Source organism: Magnolia sinica, chromosome 4, assembly GCF_029962835.1.
Source record: "Magnolia sinica isolate HGM2019 chromosome 4, MsV1, whole genome shotgun sequence".
NCBI classification, from domain to species: Eukaryota; Viridiplantae; Streptophyta; class Magnoliopsida; order Magnoliales; family Magnoliaceae; genus Magnolia; species Magnolia sinica.
The window spans coordinates 18,882,652-18,902,149 of record NC_080576.1 but is presented as its reverse complement, the minus strand read 5'-3'; the positions used below and the strand labels follow the sequence as shown (position 1 = coordinate 18,902,149).

The 19,498-nt window shown below is 38.6% G+C and overlaps 1 protein-coding gene across 4 annotated transcripts; it reads left to right on the top strand.

The window, feature by feature from the left end:
• Window positions 1–232: 232 nt before the first annotated feature.
• On the top strand, window positions 233–19,328 carry LOC131242662 (uncharacterized). 4 transcript variants are annotated; one of them, XM_058241446.1, is made up of 19 exons: window positions 233–527; window positions 633–675; window positions 4,899–5,020; window positions 6,386–6,493; window positions 7,164–7,308; window positions 7,435–7,526; window positions 9,192–9,285; window positions 9,417–9,864; window positions 10,002–10,144; window positions 11,108–11,442; window positions 12,700–12,867; window positions 15,357–15,647; window positions 15,798–15,978; window positions 16,062–16,306; window positions 16,385–16,429; window positions 16,922–17,013; window positions 17,583–17,676; window positions 17,770–17,906; window positions 18,959–19,328. In XM_058241446.1, exons 1-18 carry the CDS (start codon window positions 315–317, stop codon window positions 17,842–17,844), a joined length of 2,934 nt encoding a protein of 977 aa, XP_058097429.1. In that variant the 5' UTR covers window positions 233–314; the 3' UTR covers window positions 17,845–17,906; window positions 18,959–19,328. The 4 variants fall into 4 exon arrangements, with proteins under 4 accessions (XP_058097429.1, XP_058097431.1, XP_058097430.1 ...); XM_058241448.1 differs by lacking the exon at window positions 18,959–19,328 and adding an exon at window positions 18,343–18,802 and having other exon boundaries at window positions 11,123–11,442; XM_058241447.1 differs by lacking the exon at window positions 18,959–19,328 and adding an exon at window positions 18,343–18,802 and having other exon boundaries at window positions 16,928–17,013.
• Window positions 19,329–19,498: the final 170 nt, after the last annotated feature.

The window sequence follows — 19,498 nt, the reverse complement described above, 5'->3', positions numbered from 1 at the left end:
CAGGTGAAGGTAGTGCGATGATAATCGTGTAAATTAACGAGGGAGGTAGCTTATTGAAAAAGGAAAAGGTACCAGAGGTACATTCCATTCTAATTAGGCAGTTTTTCGTAAAGTTCACTTTTTATGTAACCATCTAATTTTCTCGAACCCACCGGACGAACGTTCCTGCGCACTCGTGCGCCTTGTGGTTTGGCACGTGCGGCGCGAAGTTAAAATCCTCACACCGACATCACTTCCCGCCTCTTGACTTGACAGAAGAGAACCTTTTGGGTTTTGGGCATTTGTGAGAGAGAGAGAGAGAGAGGGTGAGAGAGATGGAAGAGAAGAAGCCTCGACCTCCTCCACCTCTGATATCATCGGCCTCGTTCAAGGGCGCGAACGTATTCCTGTCGAGAAGCCTCGTCGCTCCCGAAACCTTCGACGCACTCCACGACGCACTCAAGATCAATGGGGCCCACGTCTTCCTCTGTTGCGATCCTTCCCGATCCGGTCCTTCCGATTTCCACGTCATCTCCTCTTCCAATCACGTATGTCTTTCTTCCCTCTCTCTCTCTCTCTCTACCTCATTTCCCTTCTATTCTCTCGAAACATCGATCGCTCATGACTGTACAATCCCTCAATTTCATTTTCAGGAGAAGTTCGAGGATCTCAGATCCAAGGGCTGTAATTTGCTCGGTACCCATTCCTTCCTTTTCTAATTACTGTTTTCAATGGTCTTATTCTCCCTATTCCTAGCTCTAATTACGTCTTTTGATTCTTCAAATGGCTGGAATTGATTGTATCGGCAAGTTCAATGAATCTTAAACTCAAGAGATAACGGGATACTTGTTGCTCTCGGTTCTAATTGCCTGATTTTCGTTCGGTAGGGCATTCTGTATGGCTAGGGACTTGCCTTTTGCCACTCAGACGATTCATTTGGTGGGCCACACCGTGGATGCGCAATGCTTTGGGACTTGTCTGCTGTCTGAAAATTGGAGTTTGCGAGCCCTATAGACAAATCTGTATGCAGATTCATGTGCCGACCTGGCACCTTGTCCTGGGCTTGCAATCTACACGCTGCATCCCACTTGATTCATCACTCAGATGTTCTTTGATCGCGCCAGGTTGGCACACGAACTAGAACCATTAACAAAATCACGGTCAAGTATAGGTTTCCCATACCTAGGCTTGATGATGTGTTAAACATGATGGCTAAATCCACTATTTTCTCTAAAATAGATCTCAAGAGTGGGTATCACCAAATCCGTATACGTCCCGGTGATGAATGGAAGACAACCTTCAAGATGAATGATCTGTTACATGAGTGGTTGGTCATGCCTTTTGGCTTAGCTAACGCACCCAACACTTTCATACGGGTGATGACCCAGGTCTTGAGACTATTCATGAGGAAATTCTTAGTGGTGTACTTCGACGATATCCTGATCTATTGCACCACTAGAGAATCATACTTTGAACATTTGAAGTTGGTCTGTATCGTCCTTAGGGCGGAGAAATTATACGCTAACCTTAAAAAGTGTTTGTTCATGTCTAGTCAGGTTGTGTTCTTAGGGTTTATAATGTCAAGAGAAGGGATGCGTGCAAACCCAGAGAAAGTCAAGGCCATAGTTGATTGGCTTGAACCGAGGAACATCCATGAAGTGCGAATCTTCCATGGCTTGGCCACATTCTATCATCGGTTCATTAGGAGTTTTAGTACGATTATGGCTCCAATTACAGAGTATAGGAAGAAGGGAGAATTCGTGTGGTTGAAAGCTGCAGTTAAGGCTTTTAAAGAAATTAAGGGCAAGATGGTAGAAACTTCCATCATGCACCTTCCCGACTTTTCTAAAGTCTTTGAAGTTGCGTGTGATGCATCTGATGTTGGTATGGGTGGAGTCTTGAGTCAAGAGGGTCATCATGTTGCCTATTTCAGTGAGAAACTGAATGAGGCAAAACAAAAATACTCTACCTATGATGAGAAATTCTATGCGGTAGTGCAATCTTTGAGACATTAGCACCACTACCTCCTACCGCAGGAATTTGTCTTATTATCTGATCATGAGGCCTTACATTATCTTCACTTCCAGAAGAAACTTAACCTAAGGCGTGCTGAGTGAGTTGTGCTCCTTCAAGAGTATTCGTTTGTCTTGAAACACAAGGTTAAAGTGGAGAATAAACCAGCCGATGCCCTTAGTCATAAAGTGGCGTTGCTCAATTCTTTGAGTGTAGGAGTTGTCGGCTTTAAACAATTGAGAGACGAGTACCTCACATGTCCATATTTTGGGATTACCTATACGTCACTCTCGAATGATCAACAAAGTATGGGGGATTTTGTGTTGAGAGATGGATTCCTTTTTAAAGGAAATCGTTTATGTATTCCCCGTACGTCCCTCCATGAATTCCTTGTGTGGGAGTTTCATTTGAGAGGGATAGCTGTCCACTTTGGCTGCGATAAGACTATTGCTCTCATTGAGGATTGTTTCTATTGGCCAAGTCTCAAGCGGGATGTTGCCAAAATTTTAGGGCAGTGTAGAACATGTCAGATGGCAAAGCAACAAAAGAAAAATTCTAGATTATATATGCCATTACCTGTGCCACATGCTTCGTGGCAAGGCATTAGCACGGATTTCGTGCTTGGGCTTCCCAAGACCATTAAAAAGCACGATTCCGCTTTTGTTGTTGTGGACCGCTTCTCTAAGATGACGCATTTTATCCTATGTTCTAAAACTTCGGATGCATCTAATATTTTTAAGGTCTTTTTCGATAGTGTGGTCCGTCTCCATGGTTTACTCAAGACTATAGTGTCTGACTGTGATGTCATATTTACTAGCTATTTTTGGAAGACATTATGACACGTGATGGGAACACGTTTACAGTTTTCTACTACATACCACCCCCAAATTGATAGCCAAACTGAGGTGGTTAATCGGAGCCTTGGAAACCTCTTACGATGCTTAGTGGGTGAACATGTGAAAACTTGGGATTTGATTCTACTTATAGCCGAGTTTGCCTACAACAGTTCAGTCAATAAATCTACAGGGTTGAGTCCATTTGAAATTGTTAGTGGGTACAAATCTCGGTTGCCCATAGACTTGTTACCCATGTCAGTTATCCAAAGATCTTCTGAGTCAGCCGATGCATTTGCACGACACATTCATGACTTGTATGCACATGTTAGACAACGAATAAATGTGAGTAATGATAATTATAAATGTTCAGTTGACCAACGTCGTAGGTGGACCGAGTTTAATGTAGGGGATTATGTAATGGTTAAGATTAGACCAGAGCGGTTTCTTTTGGGTTTCGCTAAGAAATTACAAGCTCGCAGTACTGGACCATTCAAAGTGCTGCATAAAATTGGGTCTAATGCATACATGGTAGACCTTCCACTTGAAATGGGAATAAATCCGACGATTAATGTGGAAGATCTAGTCCTCTGTCCTAACCCTTCCATTGTTTCTTCTTCCCACCATTGGCCACTTTCTGACTTTACTTTTCAACCCACTCCACTCTTTCCACCATTAATTGATCGTAAGGAAGAGATTGAAGGGATAGTGGATAAGGAGATTGTTTCCACATGAGATGGGGGCTTCTAAAGGTACCTTGTCAAATGGAAGAACAAGCCAATCCGATTCCACGTGGCTTACAGAAGCGGACCTGCAACGGATTGATACGGACCTTCTCGAGACGCACAAAAGTTTTAACTTGTTGGAGCCGAGTTCTTCTCACCCGAAAGGAGTTGATGAGGACATCAAACCCTTGAAAGTTTATTAAAGACGAAGGCTGCCGATGAATACATCTTTATGACTCGATGATGGTTCGTGGCACAATCAAGGAAGATTTTGAAGACCTTACACGTGGCCGTGGATTAATTGAAGGCCCCACATTAGGACGACACACATGTAGGATGAGTTAGAAGACTGATCTGTTACGCATGATTTTTTCTAATTTTTTTTTTAGAAAGCTTTGTTTTGCACGGTTTTTTTTTTCTTTTGTTATAGGGGTAGTTTAGTCATTTTCTTTTAAATACGAATTTTATAAATAGGTTGCTTTCTACCCTAAACCTAATAATGTTTTTTAATGAAAGCTTGGTGCCTCCTTCCCCCCTCTCTCTGCGGTAAGTTCTTCTCTTCCCCTAATCTCTTCTCTTATTCTAACTTCTATTTCTAGCCCTCCAATTTTCTTCTTCTCTTTTTATGCCTTGTCTTATTATTATTATTATTATTATTATTATTATTATTAACTCTGAAAATCTAAGAATTGATCCCAATCCTCACTCATATTTTCCAGCCGTCCTTATTCTAGAAATCCTTTGATTTCCTGGACTAGGGAAGCTACGTTGATTGTTGGATTGAAACCATGCAAGATCGGGAGGTCCCATCCTTTGCTGGATCCAATCCACGCATGCTTTGAATACGGTATCGCAGGATTGTGATGATGGTCTGCAACCATTGCATGTTCCCTTTATTATTATCTTTACTATGATGTGGAATGTGAATATTCCAATTGATTTGCTTAGTTTATTTCGCTGGATAATTTTTGTGCTCACACATGCATTTTAGTTTAGACCGTCCCGCATCAACAACTATGGTTCTTCAACATTAATCATTCTTGGAAAGAGTTTCAGCTCAATCATATCCATCAGGACTTCTGTCCAAGATTGATTCGGGAGCTTGTGCATGTGGGGTGTCATAGTAAGAATTCACTATTCTTTTCTGGCCAATCACGATTTTGTTCTGGTTGGAAAATGATTTTCAATTTTCTTGTTTCAAGCACTTCATTTCTTTCATGGCTCTGACATTAGTACTTTCATGGTTAATATCTTCTCTCTTTGGGAACTTTTGGTGCTTTCCATTTTGTTACTTCATGTTTGCATAATGGAGGGTGCTGATTTAGGTTTTGCATTTATAATTTTACAGGTCCTCAATGTATTTTTTCTTGTGCAAAAGAGCGTAGACTTTTGCCAAAGCAAGGTTACACTTGTTGCCTTGCGATGGATGGTGTTAAAGTACTTGCATCTGGTTTCGAAAAGGATGAAAAGGTATTAAGCTGCTCATGATACAATTCTTTGACTACTTGTTTGAGTATCAAAGATTTTTTCAGATATTGTGATGTTCGAACCTTTTCATGTAGTGAAGTATACACACAAACACGATCAGTATCGAGGTTCAGGGATCTATATACTGACTAGGAAAATGGTTACTACACTCCCAATCCACCTGTGTGTAAAAAGATCTTAAAGATTTAAGATTAAAACATAATACAGTGGAGAGCAATCACGTGCGATATTGACCTTGCAAGCTTGTGTTATTGTTGTCGTATCTTACCTTTAATTGGCTTCTCTCTAATATCCAGCCACCTGATCACCCCTTCAATTTAATATATGAAGTATGAACACTAGAATATAGAATTGGAACTGAAGGAAAATTGCTAGGATAATAATAACATAGAGCAAAAGCATGGGATGCTCAGAGGTTTATTTAACTTGCTTCAACCCTTTCTCTTCTTGCTTGATTTTTTTTAAAAATTTATTGGCAATGATATTTTATTAGAAACTGAAAGAAACCAAACAAAGCTAGGCTTGATGCCCTGAGCCACCACATGCAGCTAAATACAGAAAAAACCAAGAAAACTCCAGTTGCAAAGTGGTGGTGCGCTGCAAAGAAACGGAAGCAGAAAACAAAAAAAAAGCAGTTGCAAACAAACTTATCTGTTCTCTCCTATCCAGTATCAACAAGAAGTAGATTTCCCTAGTCGATCCATCTTTGGCCAAAGCGTCCGCCTCACTATGTGTGTGTCTTTGGACGAGGGAGAAAGACATTTGCTTATGAGTGCACAATTCTAACACAGCATCCACCAAATCTGCCTGCCCTCCAGGGCCAAGAACTCTTTCTACCCCGATGGTTGTAAACTTGTAAATAAATTATGCCCCACAACCAATTTTATGGCCTGCAGTCTAGCTGCCTCAACAATGTTGGAGTCCTTGATGCTGATAGATCCACGAGAACTCAAATAGCACTGTGCCACTGTTATCAAGCATGCTACCGCCCATCTCTGCTTGCCCAGGATTCCCGAAAGAGCACCATTCAAAGTTCACTTCGAAAATACCAGCAGGGGGAGCGGTCCAAGCAGATCCCTCCTTCGGCTGCTTCCAACGGCACACCAGGAAATCGTCCCAACTAGGATCCATCATGGAATGCAAGAAGCCTCTGAGTCTAGTATATGCCTTTGTCCAAACCTCTACCAACCTGAATATTTTCTGAACTATTACTTGAATCAAAGCAGCCTTGCCAGACAATCAGCCTTCATCCAAACTCTTTTCTGACTTGATATATTTTGATTCTTAATGCGCATGTGAGGTTTTTTTTTTAATTTAAATCTTTTTATCTGTTTCACTTATTCACAGGTTAAGATTGAAAAACTAGTGACTGCAATGGGTGGAGTGTTGCACACAAGGACATCCCTGGATGTTAGCTTCATAATTGTAAAGAATGTTTTGGCTGCAAAGTATAAGGTAAAATTTCTTGCAAGCTTTTGAAAAGGAACAGATATTCTTGATGTGGCATACAGTGTTAATGAACATTGCATACATTTAGGAATTGTTTTTTTTTTTGTTTTTTTTGTTTTTTTTGTTTTTTTTTGTTTTTTTTTGTTTTGTTTTGTCACCCATTGTTGATTTGTTGATCTTATACTGCTGGATCACTAAGCTACTGACATGCTTTTATTTAATTTACAACGCAAAAACAGTGAATTTATTTGATTTGAGATTTTATGCATGGATATCTCGTTCAAAAAATTAACAAAGCACAGGGTTTTCTATGCATGCTTTTTGAAAAAAAAAAAACTGCTTGTTATAAGTTACAACTTTCCAAGTTTGAGGAACTGAATGGTGTTCACTCCTAGGATAGTCCTTTTCACAATATTAGACATGATAGCTAACTCTATTTATTTTTCCTGGATGACTAATAATCATCACTCGCAAGGCTTATATGTGAATTCTATTCAGTGGTATAATTAGCGTGTGGTTCTTCTGACTTCCTCTAATGCTCAAGTTGTGTTGATTACTGGTTGCTGATTTAATTAGCTGTAGTTGCCGTGCACTCAGGTCATGTTGTAACTTTATCTGTTTATAGTTTATAGTTTTTTTCCCTCCCCACTTAGGAGACTATTCTTGCTCGTTGCAGTGGGCTTTGAATGTTCTTAAGAAGCCAATTGTCACGAGTAGCTGGCTACATCAATGCTGGAATGAGCATCGGATTGTGCCTCATGAGCCGTATAGGATTCTTCCATTTACTGGCTTGACCATATGTGCTACCAGAATACCAGCAGGTTGGAAAAGTTAATAAGATAATTTATGTCTTTGAACTGAATGATGTTAGCTATATTCTGATAGTTTCTTCATTTGATGAACTATTTCTCTGTATAAGGGTGTGCTAAGGTGCTCATTTTACTCAGATGTGCGGAAGGAGATGGAAAAGTTGGTCGTACAGAATGGGGGCCAGTATTCTGCAGATCTTACCAAGAAGTGCACACATTTAATTTCTGATATATCCTTTAAGGTTTAAATAAGTTTTTCCTTTTTTTAATGTGATTGATCCCGTTCTCATACATTTTCCTAGGCAAAATTCTTAGAGTTTCAGTGGCCTACTCCAAATACATGTTATTTTCTGTCATATTGGTTGCTGCTGAAGGTATGATCGTGACTAAGTGCCTGTTTGGTAGCAGCCTAAAAAATGAGTTCATCTCATTTTAGTTAATTGTATTTATGTATTAGAAGTCATATTTATTTTTGTCTAGGATAAAAAATAATCATGATAACCAACAATCACATTCTCTAATACATAATTCCAATTAACTAAGATGAGATGAACTAGTTTTTAGGCATCTACCAAACAGACCCTAATTGTTCTTTTTTAAATTTCTTGAGCCCAAAGTAAATCTTTTTAGTTAGAGGTAAAACTACTATGAAGCTAACTTTTTCTCTAAAGAGGTTGAAATGTACTATTGTGATGCATCAATGAGATTATTCCATTAAGTTGTGGTGTGAAGCTAACATTTTCCCAGAAAGCTTTAACTGTCCGCATTGATGCACCTATGAAATACTTCACTAAATGGTGAGCTGCAGGGTAGTGATTGCGTCATATTTAATCCCATTACTAAGTTTTCTTGTCAAACTCTACTGAAAAGAAAAAGCATCTAAGAAGTTTGCTCTTCCAAAAAGTTGTCCTGCTGAGTAATTTATTCACTCTAGCTGATCCATCTGCTAAGTTATAACTGAGACATGCACTTCCTCATCATATGACCAAGTTGAGAAGGATCTAAGAAGATTGGCCTGCCAAAAATAGGCCTTTGTAAATATGATTATGCTATTGACATACTGGAAAGAGATTATTTTACCATCTTCCCTTTAAACATAACTAGAAATTCCTTAAACAAAACCCTCATCCATGCTCCATGAAAAAAACATACTGCCGGACCTTGACATGGAATATAGTGGAATGGAGATTTAACCCTTGGTGTGAAGCCTAAGAAGTAAGAACAACTAAATAAATTGGGACATGAGAGAATGTATTATATACATCATGGTTCTGAGGTTTCTCTTTATTATTGTGTTTTGTTGTGACCGAAGATCATTTAGGGCCTGTTTGATAAGTAGGAAAAGAAAGGAAGAAGGAAAAGAAATATTTTTTCCTTTGACAATAAGATTTCAGCTGTTTGATATGCAAAGAAAACTGTGGATTACACAATGTAATCATTAGCCTTTTCCATGCTTGCAAGTCTCTAGCACAAGAAATGAGGTGACTGTTGTCTAAGAAATATGAGTTTTCCACTTGTAAAATGAACAAACCCCTAAAAACGGAATCTGTTATTTAATACCACCAATGGAAATTATCATTAAATAATCATTTTGATTTCCTTTCTTTCACCAGGTTTTCCCACTTATCGAACATGTCCTTCATTTTCTTTTGAAAGGTAACACTACCAGGGCTTGAACCCTGGTTCACTCACACACACTACACTATGGCCCTTCATTATACTTTGTGTGTACATACTTTTGCATTTGTTGTCTTGTTGCTATTTCAACAAGATCCATTTTCATTTTTCCATATTCTATTTACAGACCTACTGCAGGTCCTCCACTTACATTTTAATTGTCACTCTCTTAATGATTACTTAAATGACAGTTAAAGGTGTTTCCTTGACATCCTTACGCTCCTGAAGGTGACAAATTTCTTGTTGCCCGAAGATGGGGTCACATCAATATTGTTACTAAGAAATGGTTTGATCAATCTATTGCAAGAAGAGGTAATTCCAAGAATTATTAGCATGCAGTTATTCCATCCCATCGAATTTAAACCATCTTATTTTATCTCTTGTTTTTCGAGGAAGTAGTAAATGGATCATTTGGTTAGCTGATTCTTCCTTGTACTTAATAGCTTGTCTAGATGAGGAGTTCTATCCTGTTCATGGAACTTCAATTTCTTCAAGTAATGCTGTAAAAGGCGGTCTGAAGGGACAATATGGCCAAGAGAAGGGTGACACAACTTCGCAATCTGTTCCGTCAGCTGTGATTGCAGACACAGAAACTACACTGTCCCAGAATACATATTCAGTGTTTTCTGATGCTGCCATGCCCACAAAAGAGGCAAGTGAGGCACCTAGCTTAGAGACCAGAGGTGAAAGAAATTTTGATGGCTGTGTTGCTGATGACTCCCAAAGTGAAGATAATGACCTGTACTTGTCAGATTGCAGAATTTTGTTAGTTGGTTTTCAGGCTAATGAAATGCGCAAGTTAGTCACTATGGTGCGTAAAGGCGGTGGCACTCGGCATATGTCATTCAGTGAAAAGCTGACGCACATAATTGTAGGGATACCTTCAGAGATGTAAGTTTCTCCAACCTACCACAACATCATATGTGCCCTGCTTGCATTATCAAAGGCTTCCTTATTTTCCTATCTCATCTGTTCACTAAGATAGGAACGACAGGAATTACTGTGCTTGTGTTACACTCTTTCTGCAGTGAAAGAAAAGAGGTCAGGCACTATGCATCTTGGGGTGTCATTAATGTGGTGAGGACCATCTGGCTAGAAGACTGTGACAGAGAAAAGAGAGAAATTCCTGTGTCCGAAAGGCATATTGTTTCTGATTTACTTCTTGCAAAAGGTGTGCAAGCCATCTCCATAACGACTATCATTTAGATATTTTCTGCTTGCATACTTTTAGAGTTGATGTTGACCTTAGAAGTTCAGTTATTTTGTGCTTTATTAAGTTTGACAAATGCTCTGGTGCTTTGAGAGCACTATGAGTTATAGTTCCCCTAGTTTCTTCAGTTCACTTGGACAGTCCATTATCAATCTAAACTGTTAAGTCCAGAATTAATAGGCTATTGTACAAAAATCTTGTGATCAGATGATCCAATCCATCTTTGATTTGGCCTTACTTCCAAATCCATCCATTTTTTGAAGCCATGGATGGAATGGTTACAATTAAGGTATTTTGTAGTGGTAATGACCGTTACCTTTACGATATGGGTTGGCTGTTATGGTCTCCTTTTCAAAAAAATAAAAATGAAAAAAGACCTGGAAAACCTATATTGACCCCGTAATGGACTGTTATGGCCTCTCAGGGGGTGTAACAGGCCGTTACCTTTACGTAAAGGCCTTTACATCCCCGTAATGGCCGTTACGGCACACCACTTACAATTGCCTAACAAAAGCAATTCTTTAGAATCATAAGCAATCCATGAGATGCCCTAACAAATAGATGGATCAAATTGTTGATTGGATCTATTTTTGTGTAAATTACCTTAACTGTCCATATTAAAGAGCATTGATCAAATGGTTCATATTTGTCAAGTCAGCGTATGCTTGTACGGTAGCCTATGAAATCTGCGTTGAACCTAACGAACAGTCTAGATCAATGGATTGGACTGTCCACGTGTCCCAATGCAACTAGGAGCACTATAACTTATAGTGCTATGAGAGCACTGGAGCATCTCTCTATAGGTTTTATGGGCTTGAGTTGGTAATTGTGATTGATATGCTTACGATAATTTATGTATGACACGATCGTGTGACTGACTTGTTGTCCTGATTACATGCACTACATGCTCTCATAAACCATTAGATACTGGAATTTCAGGAACAAGAGAAGGGAAAAACTTCGTTTCACCTTCCAGCATGCCAACTCGCCAGGTACTGACTGATAAAAACTCTGAAGCAGAATTGTTATTGGAGAAAAACAGAGATACTGCAAGACAGGAAACAAACTTCAAAACGAACAACGTTGTTGAAACTGTTTCTAAACCTGACCGGCGAAGTCAAATTTATGCTGCAAATGAGGAGTGTAGGAGTACACACAAATTACAACAAGATTCTGACATCATTGCTAGGGATGTAAGATCATCAAATATTTTCAAGGGACAGTTATTTCGCTTTTCAAGTTTATTTCCTGAGGATCGGGTAAGTTAGATTGTTATTGTTCCTTTTTGTTATTTCATTTCAAACTTCAATCACCTTATATGGTTTTCTGTTGTAAAATTACATTATTTATTTATTTATTTTTAATAATGAAGTTAATTAAGTAGATACTAAGTGCGGAATATACAGAGAATTCTATAGAGCTGTGATGGTGATTAGTGCAGGCTGATGAACCATTAGGCTTCAGGGTCTAAGGTTCTCTAAGGACTTCCAACCAGTTGCTTTGGTTCAGGTACACTGTAGTACTTAGAAACTAGAAAGTAGATGATTTTTGGCACCCAGGGTTTCTCTAGGAGAGCCTGAGATGCCAAGATAGGTTGCTCCTAACATAGACAAAGTATCCTCCAGGGACCCTCTTATTTTACAGTGTAGCGATCCCATCCTTTTGAAATGGATTTGTAGTATCAAGTCTTTGCTAGCTTTGTTCCATGAAGTCTTTTTTTTTTTTTCGGAGTATTTCTAATTATTGAAACTAGATGATGGGGTTTTTATGTCTTGAAATAAAACCAACGTTACCATTAAAAAAAAAAGCCGAAAAGAAACCTTAGCTGAGAAGGATTAGAAACATATGTTGGGATGGACTGTCATTTATCTTCTTTATGTTTTACTTTAAACAAACTCAGAAACTGATATGGTATCTTCGTAATTCATGTACAATTGCTGACCACATTCATGGGTGATTTGCCCACCAAATAGCATCTCAGGAAGCTTTGACCTAGCGTTCAAAGTATTTTCCCTTAATAATAGCATTCATTAAAATTTGTTGTTCGACCCAGCCATTCCATAAGTTGACCAAACCAACAAATCAGTTACCTCCTTGAAATCATTGGTTTCGCTTTCACAAAACAAGGCCAGAGTTTGCTAACCTTAGTTGCAAGTTGCAATAGGCGTAAGGAAGCTGGAGTTGTAGCAAGTGCCATTGCAGCCTCATATCTAAGTCAAAAATTACTTGGTTGCATATATTCCTGGGCCAAGTTGCAGCAAGTGCTGGATGATTCAGAATGCAATATAGAATTTGTCTTTGATATCTTGACTTTGAGTTATGTCTGTTTCTGCTTGAATCAGTTGTCCGAATGAGTTGCGAAATTTTGACTTTTTTCATTACTGATCCCATTACTGTTTCCTTTCCCAGTGCACCTTGAAAGTTTCAGCATATTATTAGTTTCATGTTGCTTACTTATGTGCCTGCTTCTATCTCCAATTTTGTGAAATCTAATTGGTTTACATTTCTGTGGTCAGAGAGCTGAAATTGTCGAATGGATTAACGAAGGAGGAGGGTTGGTAGTGAATGATCAAGGGAAGCAGAATGTGCACTTCACCATTGCATGTCATGGTCTGAAACAGAGGCCTGCTGATGCTTCTCAGTCTACATCTGTTTCTAGTCACTGGATTCGGTACTGTTTGGAGGTGCGGTTTGTGATTGCATATTCTTTCTTCTCAGTTAACCTGTATCGAAGACTCTAAAAGGGGCAAGGGGAAGGCCCAAAAGGACGTGGGTGGAGGTAGTAAGAAAATATATGATGACCTATGATCTAACTGAAGTTATGACCCTTGATAGAGTGGAGTGGCGGAAAAGGATTCACATAGCTGACCCCAATTAGTTGGGACAAGGCTTAGATCAGTGTTTCAAATAGCGGTCGTAGCGCTACGTAGTGTAGCTAAATAGTGTTAGTCCTCCGTAGCGTACTCTACAAGGGTCGTAGTGTATGCTACAATGTATTTTTTATTTTTGAAGAGTGATGAGAACATTTATTTTTATTTTATTACTTTATTTTTTTAAATTTTGTTTATTAAAAAGTGTAGAACTCATATTATAAAAATAAATAAAATAAATAAAATTAAAATTAAAACTAAACCTTTCTTTGTTTACTTTCACTTACAATGGTGGTGATGCTTTGTTAAAGTTGGTGGGAAACTCACATGCTAGAAAACCTTTAAAACTAAACTTGAAAGAAAAAGGGTTTCGAAAGAGGGTTTTCGAAAACCCCTCTGTATAGATGACATCTGTATTCTACTTAATACTCGTAACCTATGGGATTTTTATTTCTTTTCATACATGTGACTTGTGACTTGTGGTTTCAATTAGACATTATTAATTAAAGTGGTTTGATTAAAAAAATTAAACTGGTTTGCTTGGAAAGTTGTTGATGTGATAATTATTTGATTTGGTTTATGACTTTATATGTGGATTGGCTTTTGATAAATGATAATTAATAACTCGAATATGCTTATACTTGAAAAAATGAATCATCTTTTAGGCATTTTTATTTTTACATTTTTTCTTACTATTTATCATATTTTCCTATATTTAAATTAAAAAATAGAAGCATCATGTAGCTTACGCTACATGCTACGGAGGGTTGAACGCTATGCAACACACTACCGCTATTTAAAACACTGGCTTAGATGACGACGATAATGATGATTATCTTAAGCAATTTGTCTGTTCGTTCCATGATGCTCACATGCAGTCTATTGATTACTAAACCTCCCCTATGAAAGTGTTTTGTATGGAGAAACCACTACTCAATATTGGCCTGTCCACATCAATTAGCTGGTTCTGGGAAATTTATAAACTTGTTTATCAGTTATCGCTTCCTTGGAGACAACCATGTGTGGTTTTTGCTTCATTTGTTTCCCATGCCTAGTTTTGTGATATTTTCTTCTCTTTCATTTTTTCTTCTTGTGCGGACATATCGATATCAATTATTTCCTCTGTAGTTGATACCTTGTGTTTGTCATCTTCATTGACTGTTATGGTCTTGTAGCAATTTTTTTTTTTTTTTTTTTTGCAATATCACTTGTGTAATTGTTTGGAAGTGCAGGTATAATTTTTCGGATGAATGTAAGTACAGATGTCATTCGGTGAAGGTTACAAATGACGATGGAAGTCATCAGTAAACTGGGAAATGAAGCTCAAAATTCTTTAGTGTGGCTGCTTCAATAAAAGAATTGCGGTCTATGAAAGTTAATGTCCTTTTCTGGTTGCATAAGTCTCTATGTTCACAAATCATGAATTCCTTCGGTAGGATAAGCTGCCAAGCCTGCCAGTCCTCAATGTGTGTGTGATATTTTTATCTGTTGATAGGTGTCCACACCACTTGTGCACAGTTCTTTTTACATGCTGATGTGAGCAGGTGTTTGCTACTGCTGCCATCAATGCAATGAAAGTGGTATGCAGAGCGCTTACTGCATGTTAGCTAGATGGTGACGTTTGCTTATTGTTAGAACATGCTTAAATGTCGTCAATAATTCTTAAATACGTAAGATTCTCTTAAAATCAGTAAAGTGCATCGAGTTTCAGAAATGACTGGTGGCGGGGTAGGAAATATCATTAACCACTTGATACAAGTCTATCCTTGTATTTCTAAACAAAATTTACTTTTTGTTTTTTTCCAGCTTTTGGGGAATATTAGGATCCTGATATACAAAGGAGAAATAGCTGCACATGAAGTTGTTGGGTTTCTGAAATTGTGCTTGAGATTTATCGATTATAAGTAAACTTTTTGAGAATAAATTGTTTTCTTTACTCAATGTTGCAAGAAATGCCACAAGAAGAGAGATCCCTTTTGGATAAAGACAGAATACGCTTTTATGGTTGAAGTCGACCTAGTAATTCCTCGAGGACAAAAACACTTCCGAGAAGAATAAATTGTTTTCTTTTTCCTGTTCAAGAATTAAAGAAACACCATCAGAACAGAGATCCCTGCCACAAAAAAAAATTATGGTTGAAATTGATCTAATAATCCTTCTAATCCATGAAGTTAAAAAAAAGAAGAAGAGAGAGCTAGATATATGTTATGCTATTTTGTATCTTTATTCTCAGTCATGTCATTTGATTGGTCAACGTACCATCGACTTACAAATGTCTGCTTGTTCTGGACTTGGTTTTGAAGGAGGGCTGCATGCCAGACGTTGGAAGTCACGTTCTCTACACACCGTTACCCTGCCGAGTTCCTTTCCCTGGGTTTGAAGGTTTTCGGTTCTGTGTCTCCCAGTATGAAGAGAAAGATCGGCTGTTACTAAGAAACCTATGCTTTGTTATTGGGGCAAAGTTCACAGAGAAGCTGAGTAAAAAGGTGACCCATTTACTATGTAAGTTCACCAGTGGCCCGAAGTATGAGGCTGCTTGTAAATGGGGAATACAATCAGTAACTGCTGAGTGGATCAATGAATGTATCAAGCAGGTAGATATCCAATTTGGGGTTTCTTGAGTGTGTCCAGGCATGTGTGCATGTGCATGTGGGTGCATCAGTGGGTTGGTATACATGCAAGTGCATCTGGCCTTATTACATTCTCTATTCTTGAAATCAACTAGGACTTTATGTTACTTCCAGGACACAGTAGTTGCTTTGGATCCATTTCGACCAAAGCCAGTAACAGCTCAAGACAGAGAGGCAGGATTGTGCACCATGAGTCAGTATCCTACACAAGCAGCTCACATGGTATCTGGAGATGCTCCTTCTCTGTTGCTGAGTGAAACCCAAGGCTTAATGAAAATACCAACACAGACTAATGGTAATAGTCTACACTAGGGTTCATAACATTTGATTTATCTTGTGAATTTTCATAATCAACAACAGAATGGATGGCATGGACAGGGATTAAAAGTAATACTTTCAGAGAAGAGGAAAAACACTCACGTGTTTCAAGTAAAAGGGCAAGGCACTCAGAGGATGACAGTTACAGGCATTTACATACTGTGGAAGTATCAGTTGATGAAGGTGTTATAGCTGGCAAGACACTTTCCACCAATAACACCGTATCAGAAGATCGTGGGGAAGCTTCTCATGCTCTTCCTGATGTAGCTGCTGCTATTGAGGACCTGTTAGCACAATCAAATAAGGTACTGTACTTATTTTTTTGCTCTATTTGCTCGTTGTGCATTTTTATCGACTTGTTACTTTATGGTTTCTGATGACAGATTCAAGACATGATGTCACCAGAGAGGACTGGGTGTGATCGTAGTGTATCCTTATGTATTTAGCTGATCATGCATTTATGATGTCTACTGCAGGGCTTTTATAACAGTTTCATGGCCTTATAACAGCCACCCATTGGCCATCGCTACCTTTACAAACTGTTGTAATGGTTCTTAGAAGTTAGAACAGGTTTTCTCTCTTTTGCCTCTTCTATTTTAGTTTTTCTAGTGACAATTATGAAGTGGATGACCAGCCATACTCTCATAATTTACCTTTTAAGGAAACATAAAATGATTATTATATATAAAAATGTCCTCCTTTTAAAGGAAAATCTCCAATGCTGTTATAACAAGTTAAGCCTGTCATGACAACTGATATGACTGCTATCATATACGCAGTCTTTTTATGGTTATCCATCATATCTGGGTCACAAGCTAACAGTGGGAGGCTATTACAGTCAGAAAACATGAAGATGGGCTTCAATAAAACCAAGGTTTACTCCCATTGGTACATGTGTTGATAGATCCTTGACAGTAAAGGTACCGATTTTCTCCCCTGATCGCTCAATTCTTGGTCAAGATCATGCAGATTCTCGCTCCGACTTTGGTATTTCAAAGCATTGGTTAAACAGGTAGTCCTTCAATTAACTTTACAGAGTAGCATCTATACAATAACAGCTACACTGGGGATGAGTAGAAAAAATGTTCTTCTGTGGAAAGGAAATGATTAGAATGATCAGTTATTTCATGAACATTCATGCAAATAAAGTATTTTTCAAGCGTGTATCTCATGGTTTTCATTGAGGTTTGCAAAACCCACACACATGTACAAGGGATAACATCTAAACACCACTACATGCGCGTGGAAGCCAGGTGCAGTATCCATGATGTCAACCAGGTTAGTCTTACCTTGAAGATGTTTTTGCCCAAAGTTCAGGCTGTCCGCTCATCTGGTGGAACACGATGTTAGAAACAGGTGGATGGCTAAGAAAAACTTCAGCCTGTACAATTGCTTTATGAACTATGACGCACCTGATTCTTGGGCCAGTACATCTACAAAATGGGACACTTATGGATGAACTGGATCTTGTACTATTTTCCATGGCGGCACCTATATTGGCATGTACGTGCGCATGTGTGTAGCAAAGGTTGTTTCATTACTACAACTGTATGTACTAATTGTGCTTACAATTCTCTCCAGGACTGAGAAACAAGATAGCTGTAGCAAGCCTTCTGGTCATGACAGAAACCAAGGCACCTATGATGGTTTCAGTGAAACACAGTCGGACTCTCAGGTTTTCAATCGCAATCATCTGCAATTTCTCTATTGGTTGGTGATGGGCGTTCTGGTGCAGTGTTGATCACAGAGCTTTATTTTGTGAATGTAGGTTGTGGGTTATGAAGAGGATTTGTCAGGCAGGCAAATGATAATTGACAGAGTGCGAACGCGAAGCATGACGTAAATTGTTGGCAGAGAACTAAGATGGGTTTATAAATGATAAAATAGCTGCAGATGGTCCACAAGGTGAAACTTCGATATTTAGCTATGGCTTGCACCTAAGATAAACATCAAGGAGCACTGCAGAATGTTTATGTAAAAAACAGAAGGTTAGGAAAAATGACCAAGGGTCTATACTCACTGCTTATGTGTGTCTCACGATGATCCTGATCTGTGATCAGTTTTCATGGTGGGCCCACCTGATGAATGGCACAGATCTCATGCACGTTAGCATTTCTTCACCAACATGATTATGGTTGGTTGACATCGCATTGTCTTGACTCTCCTGTGTGAAGCTAACAAAAAGGAAAGCTAATCTTATTGTACTGTTGAGCATCTTCTGGTCCAGACAGGCTGCTAGCATTTCTTCACCAAAATGATATATATAAAGTTGGTTGACATTGCATTGCCTTGAGTCTCCTATGTGAAGCTAACATAAAGGAAAGCTTTCCTTATTTTACAGTTGAGCATCTTCTGGAGTTTGAAATCTATGAAGGAAGCAAACTGGGGTGCGAGCTTGGAGCAATTTACCATGTTCCTTCAACTGCTGTATTGGACTGTAAAACATTTATGGGAGCTTTTACCTGCTTCTGCACTGTAATCTTTTTGAAATAGTTGGAACATCAGTTTCTGGTGCACTCGATGCAGTCATTTTCATTTGAACTTCGAATTTTTGCACTTGTGCTCAGAAACTCTGGCCTCGAAGAATTGTGCCAACTGCCCCCAAGTGGGTAAAGGAGTAGGGTTGATGTTGGATGGGTGGTCAGCTGTAGATCTTTTGTGAAGCTAATGGGAATTCCTGTTGTGTATGATTGGTGTAACCTGTTTGAAGTATGATTGGTATGACATGATTTATAAAGCTGAATCAAATTGCCAGAACTATGTATTTATTTTAATTTAAGTCTATGGTGATGCTTACCATTTTTCTGCTTGTGCTATTGAAGTAGTAGAAAATTCTGTTATTCTACTACCAATAGTAGAGAAAGGGGTGCATGCATCAATCTGTTCACTTTCATAAAATTGTTCTTGGGTAGGACTAAAATTGGGGATTAATTGACAATCAGAATTGACCATTGCAGCAATCAATTGGAGGCCATCAAAGGACATTCCAAGTCTCATCTAGGTTCCTATTCAATACCAGTAGGCCAGTAGGAGGCCATGGAAGGTGACAGCTATAGTTCTTGTGGACCATGTTCTGAGTTTCTCTCAATCTTGTGTAATTTTGTTCAGAGCTTATCTTTTGAAACTTATTATTATTATTATTATTATTATTATTTGGAAGAGAAGGAACACCATATCTTGCCAAAAGTGAAAAAGCAGATATGAAAGGAACATGAGGAAGAGCGTATGCAAATTTCTGCATTAAGCCCAAACTCAACCTTTTTAAATAGTAATTAATAAAAATTCTGGAAAAACCACCCAAGCCTCCTGGGATTTTTAACCTTTCTACATGAGTTTTGTGCATGTGGCTAACTAGCTTTTTGGTCGGCTTGTCCCCAGGCCATGCTCATAGGTGCAGAGATGCCAGAAAAAAAAAAGTTTTCATACATGCATGTATGTTGGCTAAAGGATACTTTGGCATTTACATGAGAAGTTTGCTTGAATACATACTGACATTG

Excerpts from the sequence above, each read along its gene's own strand:
- LOC131242662 (XM_058241446.1), top strand. The coding sequence starts at position 315 with ATGGAAGAGAAGAAGCCTCGACCTCCTCCACCTCTGATATCATCGGCC. Across the intron at positions 7,309-7,434 it reads TGCTACCAGAATACCAGCAG|ATGTGCGGAAGGAGATGGAA; the intron begins GTTGGAAAAGTT and ends CATTTTACTCAG. Across the intron at positions 12,868-15,356 it reads GGATTCGGTACTGTTTGGAG|GAGGGCTGCATGCCAGACGT; the intron begins GTGCGGTTTGTG and ends TTGGTTTTGAAG.